The following is a 15,930-nucleotide window of genomic DNA, read 5'->3' as shown; positions in this document are numbered from 1 at the left end:
ACTATGGCTCTATTCAGAAGTAGTCTGCTTCCACGGATCCTCCGATGCAGCCTGAGTCTAATATGAACATTCTAACGATTAATCATATTTTTTTTAGCTTTTCTGTTATTCCGTTCATCTAAATATGTTACATGTAGAGCAGAGATAAGGTGAAAATATTTTTTTTAACACCCAACTTTAAATAAACAGGTTTGTTAATTCTCATACAGGTAGCGGTGTAGCTAAAAGAGAAACAGGTAACAACATGCCTAGATGGGTTCCATGGAGAAAGGCTGATGCTGAACTTTCCTTTCAACGAACATAGACTTTCACATCCATTTGATACTTGGGGTTCTCCTTTTTTATAAATATGATGTCCGAAAAGAAGAAAAGTTACTTTGTAACATTACCCTTGTTCCTATCTTATGTCGTTTTTTTTAAATGCAGCCAGCAATGTAACAATAGAGGTTTTCATCCTGTTTGCTATGGATATGTCTATACCTCGCATTGAGGGACATTTTAAAATATAACAGGGGTAAAAATTAAAATATCCCACAATTTTGGATTCCAATGTTAGTAGGTATGGTTATGTCCATAGGGACATGTTACAATGGCACACATACAGTACTCTAGACTATATTAAAATACAAAAACACAATATTGCATTTGTGAAGTTTAGTAAGCATGCAGTTGTTTTGTTTCATAGTAAAAATAGAAATAATACACATTTGCAATAGAAATCAATACATGACTATGGAACTAACACAGGCTACCTGAATTAAAACGTGTCATTCACCATGCGGGCTGAATTCAAGGGACTGGAAATTGCTGACAAATAGAAACAAGTTCACCTCCTACTTTCATGTCTCAGCAGCTTTAATTAACCCCTTGATGCACAATGATGTAACTGCACAACATAGTGCAGATGGTGATGTATAGAACAGGCTTACGCGCTGAGCCCACTCCATACACTGCGGGTGTCAGTTGTGTATTACATTTGACACCTGGGACTAACAGGCAGGAACAGCGATTGCGCTGTTCCTGCTCATTTAACCCCTCAAATGCTGTGGTCAATCGCGACCGCAACATCTGAGGTGTTATAAAGAGAGGGGCGGCCCCCTCCGACAGCTCATCGGCCCTCCTACATCATGATTGTGGGGGTGCCGATGGTTGTCATGGCTGTGCTTCTGGCAGTAAAAATGCCTCTGTTAAGCCTGTAAAAATCACAATATACTGCAATATGATCTAACGATTGCTGGTTCAAGTCCTCTAGGGGGACTAATGAAAGGTGTAAAAAAGTTGTGAAAAGAATTAAAAGTTAAAAAGAAAACATTTTCCCGTTTTTACTCTAAAGTAATGTAAAAAATAAACAAAATTGGTATCACTGCATCCGTAAAAGTCTGAATTATTACAATATAGAATTATTTAATGCACACGGTGAATGCCATAAAAAGAAAAAATATAAAACGCCAGAATTGCTTTATTTTGGTCAAATTAGCAGTGAGAAAAATGTAATATAAAGTGATCCAAAAGTCGTATGTACCAAAAAATGGTACTAATAAAATCCACAGCTCGTGCCGCAAAACAATAAGCCATAATACCAACCAATAGATGAAAAAATTAAGTTATGGCTTACAGAATATGGCAACAAACATTTTATTTTTCCAACAAAGAGTTTTTTCCAATTCCACCCCACATAGAATTTTTCAGTTTCCCAGTTCATTATATGGTACTTTAAATGGTGCCAATAGAAACTACAAATCCTCCCGCAAAAAACAAGCCTTCAAAAACTCACTTGACGTAAAAATTTAAAAGTTATGGCTCATAGAAGTTGGGGAGTGTAAAATGAAAATGAAAAATCTAAATATGGCTTGGACTTTAAGGGGTTAAAATAAATAAATAAATAAATAAATAAAATATAATAATATATAAAAACCCTTGTAGCCCTGTCCTAACTGTTGAGACTCCACAGCCTGGGGGTATTGCCAGTCTTCGGAGCCCAGAAGGAAAAAGGTGATCTCTTTGTAGGTGTTTAAACAATAATAGTTCTTGAACACAGTTTTAGAGCTATAATGATTATGAGATTTTCAAGCTTGTGGTGAACATCCTGCATACAGGGGAGGTTTTGGATATTGTGTCCAGCAACAAAGAAAGTTTAAATTAGGACACCATATAACCCCTTCCCACTTTGGCCACTTTTGACCTTCCTGACAGAGCCTCATTTTTCAAATCTGACACGTTTCAGTTTATGTGGTAATCACTTTGAAATGCTTTTACCTATCCAAGCGATTCTGAGACTGTTTTCTTGTGACACATTGGACTTTATGTTACTGGCAAAATTTGCTTAATACATTCCAGTATTTAATTGTGAAAAACACCAAAATTTTGCGAAAAATTGCAAAAATGAGAAAAAACATTTTTCTAAATTGAAATGTATCTGCTTGTAAGACAGGCAGTTATACCCCACAAAATTGTTGCTAATTAACATCCCCCATATGTCTACTTTAGATTGGCATCATTTTTTGAACATCCTTTTATTTTTCTAGAATGTTACAAGGCTTAGAACTTTAGGAGCAATTTCTCACATTTTCAAGAACATTTCAAAAGTCAATTTTTTCAGGGATCAGTTCAGTTGTGAAGTGGCTTTTAGGGCCTTATATATTAGAAGCCCCTGATAAGTCACCCCATTTTAAAAACCACCCCTCATAGTATTCAAAACAGCATTTAGAAAGTTTCTGTAGAGGTGAAATTTACTAATTATTTTTTTTTTTGCAGAAATTAATTTTTAATCAATCTTGTTCGTAACTCAGAAACTTTTACCAGAGAAACATAACTCAATATTTATTGCCCAGGCCCATAGTTTTTTTGCAGAGATTATTGGAAGTAGGCCGTGAAAATGAAAATCTACATTCTTTCAAAGAAAATGTAGGTTTAGCTAATCTTTTCTTATTTCCACAAGGACTAAAGGAGAAAAAGCACTACAACATTTGTAAAGCAATTTCTCCTGAGCCATTGGCTTTTGGAGCTCAAATTTAGCAGGAATGGTTTGCAAAGCCCCTGAAGGTCCAAAACAGAGAAAACGCCCAAAAAGTTACTCCATTTAGGAAACTACACCCCTTGATGAATTCATATAGGGGTGTAGTGAGCATTTGACCCCACAGGTGTTTCATAGATTTAAATAACCCACATGTGGTCATAAACGACGGTTTGGGTACACGGCAAGGATCAGAAGAACAGGAGCGCCATTTGGCTTTTGGAGTAAAGATTTTGCTGGATTGATTTCTCTGCACCATGTCGCTTTTGCAAAGCCCCTAAGGTCCAGTACAGTGCAAACTACCCAAAAGTGACTCCATTCACAAAACTACACCCCTTGAATAATTTATCTAGGGGTGTAGTGAGCATTTTGACCCCACAGGTGTTTCATAGATTTTATTCGAATTGGGCAGTAAAAATAGAAAAAACAATCCTTTTTCTTCAATAAGACGTAGCTTTAGCTCAAGATTTTTCATTTTCACAACAAACAAAGGACAAAAAGAACCACAACGTTTGTAAAGCAATTTCTCCCGATATGTGGTTATAAACTGCTGTTTGGGCACACAGTAGGGCTCAGAAGGGAAGGAGCGGCATTTGGCTTTTGGTGTACAGATTTTGTGGATGGGTTTCTGGTCGCTATGTCGCATTTGCAAAGCCCCTGTGGAACCTAAACAGTGGAAACCCCCCAGAAGTGACCCCATTTTGGAAACTACACCTCTCAAGGTATTCACCTAGTGGTGTAGTGAGCATGTTAACCCCACAGGTGTTTTGCAGAAATTAGTGTGCACTATATGTTGCAGAGTGAAAATGGGATGTTTTGCATAGATATACCAATATGTGGTGCCCAACTTGTGCCACCATTACAAGACAGCTCTCTAATTATTATGCTGTGTTTCCCGGTTTTAGAAACATCCTACATGTGGCCCTAATTTTTTGCCTGGACATTTAACCAGGCTCAGGAGTGAAAGTTGAGGCAGAATTTGGCGACTTACACAGTATTGGTTCACAATTGCAGAGGCTCTGATGTGAAATAATGTGGCGTGGGCATTTTCACCCCACAGTTCTTTTCCATAAATGATTGTGCTGCGGAGGGCGCAAAGTAAAAATATATTTTTTTCCCTAGATATGCGATTTCAGTGGCAAATATGTCATGCCCAGCTTGTGCCAGTGGAGAGACATACCCCAAAATTGTTAAAAGGTTTCTCCCGGGTATTGCGATGCCATATATGTGGAAGTTTACTGCTGTTTGGGCACACTATAGGGTTCAGAAGGGAGGGAGCACCATTTGGCTTTTGGAGAGTGGATTTTGCTTGGTAGTAGTTTGCTTTGGAGTTTTACTGGTATTTCAGTTTTTAATGTGGGGTTACATGTAAGCTGGGCAGAGTATATCAGGGGCATAGTCAGGTGGTATAATGATGGGGTAAAAAAAAAAGAATAAAATAATCCATAGATGTTTGTTATGCTGTGAAGCAATCCTTTCTGCACAGACCAGTGTCACACTAATAAATGGTCCTTACTTATTCCCCTTTTGGTCCACACTCTGCACCTTTGCAGTTTGGGGAATTTTACTGGGAAAGTCTTGTCCTGGTATAATATGGGCACTCTCACTTCCAGAAGATATGTTTGGGCCCTACCCTTCCCGGTTTCCCAATTTTAGGGCCTTGATAAATCGCCTCTTGAAATAGAAGAAATGTTCCCCTCGGGCCTGCACAACTGCATATTTTTTATTTCCTGACTTATTGGAGCTTTAAGTCATTTTATGTTTTCATAGACGTAGTGGCATGAGGGCTGTTTTTTTTGTGGGACGAGCTGTAGTTATTATTGGTACCATTTTGGGTACATGCAACTTTTTGATCACTTTTTATCCTATTTTTTGAGGGGCAAGGTGATCAAAAAACAGCAATTCTGGCATAGTTATTTAGTTTTTTTTTATACAGCGTTCACCATGCATTATAAATTAAATGTTAACTTTACTCTGCGGGTCAGTACGGTTCCAGCGATACCAAATTTATATCAATTTTTTATGTTTCACAACTTTTTCAATAAATTTTACTTTTGTAAAAAGAATGTATTCTTTCTATCGCCATGTTGTGAGAACTATAACTTTTAATTTTTTTTGTCGACGGAGCTGTATGAGGGCTTGTTTTTTTCGAGATGAGCTATCATTTTTATAGGTACTATTTTTGGACATACGCGACTTTTTGATCACTTTTTATTTTGATTTTTGTAGGGCAATGTGACCAAAAACCAGAAATTCTGGTATTGTTTTTTACTGTTTTTTTATACGCTATTCACCTCGTGGAATAAATAACATAATATTTTTATAGTTCAGGCTCTTACGGTCGCTGCAATACCAAATATGTATAGTTTATTTATTTTTTTCAATAATAAAGGACTTGATAAGGGAAAAAGGGCGATTTGTGTTTTATTACTTGAAACTTTTATTATAATTTTGAAAACTTTTTTTTTACACTTTTTTTTACACTTTTCTTTAGTCCCACTAGGGGACTTGAAGGTCCAACTGATTTTTTTTCTAGTACATTTCACTACCTATGTAGTACAATGTATTAGATCTGTCAGTCATTCACTGGCAGCAAGCTGATTAGGCTTCGCCTCCGGGCGGGTTATCGAAGGGCTGCCGTTCTTCTGCTAACCACTAAGATGCAGTGATTGTTTTTTATTGCTGCATCTAAGGGGTTAATGGCAGGGATTGGAGCTAGCTCTTGTTCCTGCCATTACAGGTGGATGTCTGCTGTAACATACAGCTGACATCCACCGCTGATTACGCCGGCTCAGCTCCTGAGTTGACGCCATCTTGCCGACGGCTAAGGAAGCCTTTTAGACCCCCTCCGGACGGGGCCTGGAAGGTTTCCATACTAGGCAGACTGGGAGGCCACTATTAGACCTCTGGTTGCCATTGCAGTCACCGTCACACCGGCAATTTCATTGCCGGGTGCCGATGAGCTGCGAACACCTTAAATGCAGCGATCGCTTTTGACCGCTGCATTTAAGAGGTTTATGACGGGGATCGAAGCTTACTTTGGTCCACGCAATTACAGCCGGATGTCAGCTGTAAGATACAGCTGACATCTGGAGATGATGGCACTGACTCAGCTTCTGAGCTGGTGCCATCCATTTGTCATAAGTATATGACAATTTGCGGGAATCACTGGCTTTCCATGACGTATACTTACGACAAATATCGGGAAGGGGTTAAAATGACATCACACAGGTTAAACCACATCTCTAAGATAAATAGAAACGTCTCAGCTTTTTTCAAAAGCTGTTCTGTACAGTTAGTGAGAAAAGTCATGTCCACCTTTGTACAAATTATATAAGTTATACATTCCACATATAAAGTATTTATAATGGCTCCACATTTTTATTTTTGTTATTATCAATGAACAACACTGATTGTTATACATATTCTGATAAATTGACTTGCCATTCTCTGTGGTAATGGATTAAAAATAAAGTATAAATACATAAATATTATTTATGATGTTTTCTTTTCTCTTGACAACTATTACTTTAAGAGGTTATCCACTCTGGAGAATCCCTACTTGCTAAAAGGTTCCTTATCAATAAACAGATCAAAAAGTGTCCTCCTGCTCAGACCCCCAATGATCAGCTGTGTTCTGTGGGTTTAATTTCCCTGCACCGCAATCACATGGAAATGAATCAATAAACAGTGTGTTGTCTGTCTAATACAGGACAGGACAGGTCCTCTAGAATGAGAGATGATATTTATAGCTGCTCTCCACTCTAGCCAAGATATGAGGACCCCCTCTATTAACTCAGAATTCCCTAATAGGGTATATGAAAATGGGTTTTCTAAAGTAGACAACTCCTTTAAATGGAATTCCACCTAAATTCCCCCTCTGACGTATCATAAAGATATTTGTGAGGGTCCCCTAACATTTATCGCTTCCAAATTCATTCAGTGGCACTTGACATAGTGTTGCATCTATATGATTTGTAATTATTGTTACAATATTTGCCACAGTGTAGGCTGGGGCTACATGGCGGTAAAATCATGGTGGCAATGCAGCCTCAATTATTCCCTAAGTTTTTCCCCATAGGGTATAATTAGAGTTCCATTGAACTAAACATTTTAACATGATTTACCAAAAATAATTGTGTTACTGTGTAGCCCCAGCTAGATGTGTATTATGTGTTAACTTGGATTTCCATATATTGTTTGGTAACTGTAAATTATTTTTTTTCGCTTTTAGGGCCTGGATTGATTTTTATAATCTATCCCGAAGCTATAGCTACTCTTCCACTGTCCTCTGTGTGGGCAGTTATATTCTTTATAATGCTTCTTACACTTGGAATTGACAGTGCTGTAAGTAAATATTCCAACTGATATCTATATAAAATATATACTGTATGTATTGGTTCTCACCTACACATTAACTTGTCTTTTTTAAGGCTTACAAGGAAAGAGTAAATACAGCTTATTCTAAAGAGACAAATATGATAGACAAAAGACAAAAAAGAAAAAGAGAAAAAAAAGAAATGGAAAAAAAAGACAAAATGCTAACCACCACATACTTTAAATTTTGTCTACAATATTGCTTGAAATATTATTAAATGTTTCAATGGACATAAACAGACATCAATATTAGAGTTGTCCACATACAATTAGGTCCAGAATTATTTGGACAGTGACACAAGTTTTGGCATTTTAGCTGTTTACCAAAACATATTAAATATATAGTTATATAATCAATATGGACTTAAAGTGCAGACTCTGGGCTTTAATTTGAGGGTATTCACATCCTCATTTAAGGAAGGGTTTAGGAATTACAGCTCTTTAATATGTAGCTGCCACTTTTCAAGGGACCAAAGGTAATTGGACAATTATCAGAAAAGATATTGAATGGGCTATTCCCTCATTAATCCATCATCATTTAAGCAGGTTGTCATGCCCATTGCGATGGGCCGTCAGGCTCACTCACCTCCTGACGGCCGCAGCCATGGATCTGTGAGTACTGGCCCCCATCTCCTCCTCAGGAGACGCCAGCGCTCACTTCTGCTTCTCCCGGCCGGGTCCCGTAGGGTGCGCGCGCACACTCGTGCCCACTCTTAAAGGGCCAGTGTGCGCAACTGGGTTAAAGTACAAAATTAGCCCATGAGGACCCTGGACTATAAGAGCAGCCCAGTCCCTTCCTGCCTTGCCTGAGCTTTGTTGTCATTACCCTAGTTTGTCTCTGCAAATGGTCTCCTAGTGTGTTCCAGTTCCCAGTGTTTCCCGCTCCTTCTACCTGTAACCTGTATCCCGTACTGTCCTCGTCAAGTACCGTATTGAGTTGAAGTCGTGCTGTGTACCATGCCTGTCCTGTTACACCACGCCTGGTGTCCGCCTACTGCCATAGTCCCTTCCGAGCCTGCCTCGTTACTGTCTGAAGCTACCACAGGTACACCTATACGAACTATAGACTGTTACCTGTGTCCTGTTGGCCAGCTGCGATACCGTTAAGGCGGTACGGCCCAGTGGGTCCACGTACCCAATGTGACAGTAAGCTCAGGCCATGGACCCCGCTGGTCAATCCAAGACCATGATGACGTCACAAGAGATGCTAGACCTACGGTCTCGACAGGACCAACTCCTCCAGGCAATGAACATTATTGAACGTCGTCTAGACGTTCAAGCTGACGTTCCACCTACTACACCTCCTGGCAGTACAGATCCTTAGACTACACCTCCTGGCAGTGCTGTTCCCCGATTTTCTTTGCCGCTTCCTGACCGCTATGATGGAGATGCGAGGACCTGCCGTGGATTTTTGAACCAGTGCCAGATCCACTTTAGCCTGTATGCAAGGGCATTTTCGTCTGATGGCGCAAGGGTCGCTTTCATTGTCTCTCTCCTCACTGGCAGGGCCCTTGCATGAGCGAACCCTATCTGGGAGAGACAAGGACCAGACACCCGTGACTTCCAGGGGTTCCTACGGACATTTTGCACAGTGTTTGAGGAGCCTTGACAAGTCTCGTCTGCAGCCGCCTCCTCGCTGAACCTACGCCAGGGAGACACCTCCGCGGGCGAGTACGCCATCCACTTCCGCACGTTGGCGGGAGAACTGTTATGGAACAATGAGGCCCTGGTGGCTACATTCTGGCAGGGACTGTCTCCTGAGATTAAGGATGAGCTTGCCACCCGAGAATTACCGTCTACCCTGGATGACCTCATCCTTCTGGCCGCCCGGATTGATATAAGGATCCGGGAACGGCTCCAAGAAGTCGTTGGGAGGGAGGACTTCCTAGCCCGGTTCCTACTTTGCAGCAACCACTGCTGTCCTCAGATGCTGATCTTCCAAAGGAGTCTCTGAGGACGGACCAGTTTAAGCTGTCTACCCAGGAGAGACAACGCAGACGCACCTCGGGACTCTGTCTATATTGCGGCTTCAGAAGCCATCTTCTGAGTTTGTGTCCCCAAAAGCCTGGTGGTAGAGACAACCCTGGGTAAAGGAGGACTTTTGTCTAAATTGTCCATTCCCGTGACCATAGTGTCCGGCGAGAAAACACATCGGGTCTCTGCTTATCTGGACTCTGGATCCGCTGCTAATTTCATTCATAGAGACCTGGTGGATCTTCTCCAATTGCCCACAACCCCTCTATAGAGGCCATTGATGGTTGCATCTGTGAATGGACTACCTCTGCCAGACCCGATTGTAGCTGTGACCAAGCCACTGAGGCTCCAAGTGAGAGTCCTCCATTCTGAGCTCCTCTCATTCTTTGTCCTGGCTAATCCGTCAATCCTGTGCTGCTGGGTCTCAGCCTCCTCTGCCTCAGTCCTTGGCAGGATTGCCTTGTCATTATTCTGCATTTTCAGATGTCTTCAGCAAGAATGAGGCAGAGACGCTGCCCCCACACTGGTTCCTGGTACATCCCTTTCCTCGTGGTAGTGTATATCCTCTCTACTTGCCAGAGACTCGGTTCAGAGAACTTGGACAGGGGCTTCATACGGAAGTCTTCCTCTCCGGCAAGAGCCGGATTCTTCTTCATCAAGAAAAAGGATGGCTCTCTGGGTCCTTGCATCGACTACCGGGGTCTCAACCAGATCAATGTAAAAAATAGATATCCGTTGCCACTGATTTCTGAACTGTTTTATCGCACACGAGGAGCCAAGATTTTTTCAAACCTAGACCTGCATGGGGCTTACAACCTAATCCGGCTTCGCCGTGGTGACGAATGGAAGACGGCATTTAACACCCGTGACAGACACTATGAATATCTAGTAATGCCCTTCAGCCTGTGTAATGCACCCGCGGTCTTCCAAGAGTTCATTAATGACATCTTCCGTGACCTCCTCTATGTTTGTGTTCTGGTCTATCTTGATGACATCTTGATTTTTTCTCCAGATCCAATGACTGATCAGAGACATGTCCGTCAAATTTTGCTACGGTTAAGGGAGAATCGTCTGTACGCCAAGTTGGAGAAGTGCGTGTTTGAGAAAGATGCTCAACCCTTCCTGGGCTACATCATCTCGAATCAAGGTCTCAAGATGGATCTTGAAAAGGTAAAGGCCGTCCTGGAATGGCCACGCCCCTAAGGCTTGAGGGCCATACAGCGATTCCTGGGATTTGCCAATTTCTACAGACAGTTCATTCCAAACTTCTCCTCACTGACATCTCCTATCTCTGACCTCAACAAAGAAAGGCATGAACGCCAAGGTGTGGACTCCAGAAGCAGAAGCCACATTTAATAGCCTGAAGAGTGCCTTCACATCAGCCTCTAACCTCCATCTTCCAGATGTTTCTCGACAGTTCTCGTTGGAGGTGGACGCCTCCTCTGTCGGTGCTGGTGCACTCCTCTTCCAGAGAGGTTCCAAGGGCAAGTCAATGATATGTGGCTATTACTCTAAGCTCTTCTCTTCTGCAGAACACTACTACTCGATTAGGGATCGGGAGTTACTGGCCATGAAATTGGCTCTGGAGGAGTGGAGACATCTATTAGAGGTAGCAGTTCATCCCATCTTGATATTCACGGACCACAAGAACCTCACTTGTCTCCAGACGGCCCAACGACTGAATCCCCGTCAGGCCAGGTGGTTGCTGTTCTTTGCCCGGTTCCAGTTTGAGCTCCACTATCGTCCAGCCGACAAGAATCAGAGGGCCGATGCCTTGTCCAGGTCGTTTGAGACAGAGGACACTATGGAGTCTCCACAAAATATCATTAATACTGCCAACCCTCTGCAAGTTAGAGACATTCCTCCCGGAAGACTTTTGTGCGTCTGACAGACAGAAGAAGAATCCTCCGCTGGGGACACATTTCCAAACTGGCAGGTCACGCTAGTGCCCATAAGACCCTAGACCTGATGGCTTGTCAGTTCTGGTGGTCCACACTGCCCAAAGACATCACAGACTTTGTCTCCTCCTGCACGGTATGCGCAGCAAATAAAGTTTCCCACTCCAAACTGGCGGGCCTGCTCCAGCCGCTGCCTGTGTACGATGCCCCCTGGCAACATATTGCTATGGAATTTTTCATGGACCTGCCTCTTTCTGCTGGTTGCAGTACAGTCTGGGGGGTGGTGGACCGATTCTCCAAGATGACTCATTTCGTTCCACTGACCGGCCTACCGTCCGCTTCCCGACTGGCCAATCTCTTCATCCAACACATCTTCCGTCTGCACGGCTTGCCTCTGCATATTGTGTCGGATCTGGGGGTACAGTTCACCTCAAAGTTCTGGAGAGCCCTCTGCGGACTCCTCGATGTGAAGTTGGACTTTTCCTTTGCCTACCATCCCCAGTCAAATGGTCAAGTCGAGAGAATATATCAGATTATGGAGAACTATCTACGACACTTTATCTCCAGGCAGCATGATGACTGGGTGCAGCTGCTTCCTTGGGCTGAGTTCTCCTACAACAACCACACTAGTGAGTCCACCGCCTCCAGTCCATTCTTAATTGTCTATGGCCAACACCCACGAATACCTCTCCCTGTTTCCACTACATCCCAGGTGTATGCAGCTGACTCTGCATTCAGGGACTTTCTACAAATCTGGCAGCAGACCCGATCTTCTGATCTGCTGGCAGTCGACCGCATGAAAAGTAAGGCAGACACAAGAAGACGAGAGCCTCCCCAGTTTTTTCCAGGCACTAAAGTCTGGCTGTTCTCTAGGAATATCCGGCTGAGGGTGCCATCATACAAGTTTGCTCCCAGGTTCCTTGGATCCTTCGAGATTTTGGAACGAGACAACCCTGTCTCCTACAAGCTTCGACTGCGTCCTACCCTCAAGATCCCCAACTCCTTCCATGTCTCCCTGCTGAAGCCGGTGATCTTGAACCTCTACTCCAAGACTTCCACTCCTGCAGTGGCTCCCAGCGGTTCATCAGATACTTTTGACGTTTAGGAGATCCTGGACACCAAGAGAGTGGGTGGAAGAACCTTTTATTTGGTGGATTGGAGGGGGTTTGGTCCTGAAGAGAGGTCCTAAGAGCCAGAAGAGAACCTCAATGCCCCTACCCTTCTGAACAAGTTTCTCTCTCGTTCTGGCCCCAAGAGGAGGGGGCGTAAGAGGGGGGATACTGTCATGCCCATGGCCGCGGGCCATCAGGCTCACTCACACGCTGTGAGCGCTAGCCCCCGTCTACTCCTCAGGAGATGCCAGCGCTCACTTTAGTTTCTTCCGGCCTGGCCCACTCTTAAAGGGCCAGCGCGCGCACCTGAGTTAAAGTACAAATTTAGCCCATGAGCACCCTGGACTATAAGAGGGGCCCAGCTCCTTCCTGCCTTGCCTGAGCTTTGTTGTTGTTAGTACAAAAAGGAAGGATTTGATCCAGCGCTGCAGTGATGTTCTTTAAAAAGGAACGTATTCCCACTTTTATTGGTATCAAAAAAGACTTGTTAAAATTAAAAAATTACATACCAAAGTTGCAAACTGGTTGCAACTTTGGTATGTAATTGGGAATCATTCACACACAAGGACATGAGGTTAACAAAAGTTTGTATATACTCACATTCGTGTTGAGTTGCCAGGGTCCCGTTCAGGATGCGGTTGTTTACGATCCGTTTTCCGACTGCGATTTTTCATGTTCTATATTACAACAAGCCGTAAGTTAATAAATTACTCAAATTAGGGATTCAGATGTATAAACATCATACAAAATCCCAAAAAAGAATTAAAAACGGTAAAATAGACAATAAAAACATAAGTATTGCAGTGACCCTGAGGTTCCTTGCACAGTGTTCATTTATATACCTGGAAGGGTTAATTGTTATATCTAACCACCAAAACACATACATAGGGTGTCTCTGATTAACCACCTGGTAAACTCCACCCATCTAAAATCAACTATATAAACCCATACTATTGTGTCCCAGTGAGTGAATGAATGCCATGACTAAGAGCACCAGCCGTGCTTGAAACGCGTAGGCCCATTACACCTACCGAATACTGCCTTGACGCCAAGCCTGTTATTTGACATTTTAACAAGTCTTTTTTGATACCAATAAAAGTGGGAATACGTTCCTTTTTAAAGAACATCACTGCAGCGCTGGATCAAATCCTTCCTTTTTGTACTATTACCTACCGTGGACCGTTGCGGAGATCCGGGCGAAGCAGGACTGTCAGGAGGCGAGCTGGTGAGCTGGAGGTTTCCTCCCCCTGTATTACCTTTGTTGTTGTTACCCTAGTTTGTCTCTGCCAATGGTCTCCTAGTGTCTTCCAGTTCCCAGTTTTTTCCATTGCTGCTACCTGTAACCTGTATCCCGTGCTGTCCTGGTCAAGTACCGTATTGAGTTGAAGTCGTGCTGTGCTGTGTACCTCGCCTGGTGTCCGCCTTCTGCCATAGTCCCTTCCGAGCCTGCCTCACAATTGTCTGAATCTACCACAGGTACACCTATACGAACTATAGACTGTTACCTGTGTCCTGTTGGCCAGCTGCCATACCGTTAAGGGGGTACGGCCCAGTGGGTCCACATACCCAACGTGACACAGGCAAAAGGTCTGGAGTTGATTCCAGGTGTGGCATTTGCATTTGGAAGTTGTTGCTGTGAACCCACAACATGAGGTCAAAGGAGCTCTCAATGCAAGTGAAACGGACCATCGTTAGGCTTTAAAAAATTAAGAAATCCATCAGCGAAATAGCACAAATGTTAGGAGTGGCCAAATCAACAGTTTGGTACATTCTTGAAAAAAAAAGAGCACACTGGTGATCTCGTGAACTCCAAAAGGCCTGGACGTCCACGGAAGACAACAGTGATGGATGATCGCAGAATCCTTTCCATGGTGAAGGAAATCTCCTTCACAACATCACCCAAGTGAAGAACCATCTCCTGGAAGTAGGTTTAGCAGTATCTAAGTCTACCATAACGTGAGTACTTCATAAGAGCAAATACAGAGCGTTCACCACAAGGTGCAAATCATTAATCAGCCTCATAAATAGAAAGGCCAGATTAGACTTTGCCAAAGAACATCTAAAGAAGCCAGCCTAGTTCTGGAACATCATTCTTTGGACAGATGAAACTAAGATCAACCTGTACCAGAATGATGGGAGGAAGAAAGTATGGAGATGGCTTGGAACGGCTCATGATCCAAACACACCACATCCACTGTAAAATATGGTGGAGGCAGTGTGATGGCATGGGCATGCATGGCTGCTAAAGGCACTGGGTCACTAATGTTTATTGATGATGTGACTGAAGAAAGAAGCAGCAGGATGAATTCTGAAGTGTTCAGGGATATACTTTCTGCTCAGATTCAACCAAATGCAGCAAAAGTTGATTGGACGTCGCTTCACAATACAGATGGACAATGACCCAAAACATACTGTGAAAGCAACCCAGGAGTTCACAAAGGAGGAAACCCAGCATTTGGTAATGTCCATGGGTTCCAGACTTCAGGCAGTCATTGCCTGCAAAGGATTCTCTACAAAGTATTAAAACAAAACATTTTATTTATGGTAATGTTAATTTGTCCAATTACTTTTGAGCCCCTGAAATGAGGAGGCTGTGTAGAAAAATGGTTGCAATTCCTAAACGTTTCACAGGATATTGTTGTTCAACCCCTTTAATTAAACCTGAAAGTCTACACTTCAATTGCATCTCAGTTGTTTCATTTCAAATCCAATGTGGTGGCATGCAGAGCCCAAATCATGAAGATTGTGTCACTGTCCAAATAATTCAGGGACTAACTGTATGTGCTAACAAAACATGTAAATAACAGTCATGTTACTCAGCAGAGTCATTACTTGCAATTCTTAGGTCTTGATGCACAATCTGTAACATCTGCCACCAACTTTACATGCAATATATGAAACTGGTATCCTCTTATGTAACATTATAGGACTAATATATCTATGTCACAATCCAAAGATAGTAAACATAGTGATGTGACAGTACAAGTAAAACATATAATGCAGAGATAATAAACAGTGATATCTCTGTGCAGATATAATAAAGATATTGATGTAACAGTACAAGGGGAATAACCAAAATGAACAAAAAAAAAAGCACAGGAATAATAGCACAGTGATGACATTGTTGAGGCCCACAAAGATCATTGTCACAATGTTTCACTAAACAGGCATAATGCACAAAAGTATGTCATAGAACACAAATAATTGTCCCCCCAGAAGAAGTTGATACGTGGGTCGGGGTATAGCTATAGTAGGATAGAAACAGTGAATACTGCCACGAGAGTCAGACAGTAGCCAGGCACAGTATTATTTCCCATGCACACAGTGGCTGAGAGCATACACGCCGCCACAGGAGAGGTGGATATGGCCGACCGCCTACTCCTGCACTAGTGCTTGGTGATTGTGCAGTATTCATAATAGACACTGCCCATAGTTATACGTTACCAATGTATAAAGCACGTGACTAAACAGTACTGCTTCAAATAACAGGTTGTTAAGTAACAGTATACGCTGGTTCATACACAAGCAAAAACTCCAAAAATGTAAAGAAATATTA

General features: G+C 42.5%; 1 protein-coding gene across 1 annotated transcript in view; it reads left to right on the top strand.

Moving 5' to 3' along the window:
* SLC6A3 (solute carrier family 6 member 3) overlaps positions 1 to 15,930 on the top strand; it is a 98,502-nt gene that overhangs the window by 48,403 nt on the left and 34,169 nt on the right. The window contains exon 9 of the mRNA XM_075826769.1: positions 7,248 to 7,360. Within this exon, the coding sequence (XP_075682884.1) occupies positions 7,248 to 7,360 (113 nt within the window). The remainder of the gene's footprint in view (positions 1 to 7,247; positions 7,361 to 15,930) is intronic.

The sequence above is a fragment of the Rhinoderma darwinii genome, chromosome 5, assembly GCF_050947455.1.
Source record: "Rhinoderma darwinii isolate aRhiDar2 chromosome 5, aRhiDar2.hap1, whole genome shotgun sequence".
Lineage (NCBI taxonomy): Eukaryota > Metazoa > Chordata > Amphibia > Anura > Rhinodermatidae > Rhinoderma > Rhinoderma darwinii.
This window is presented reverse-complemented; position numbering and strand designations above follow the sequence as displayed.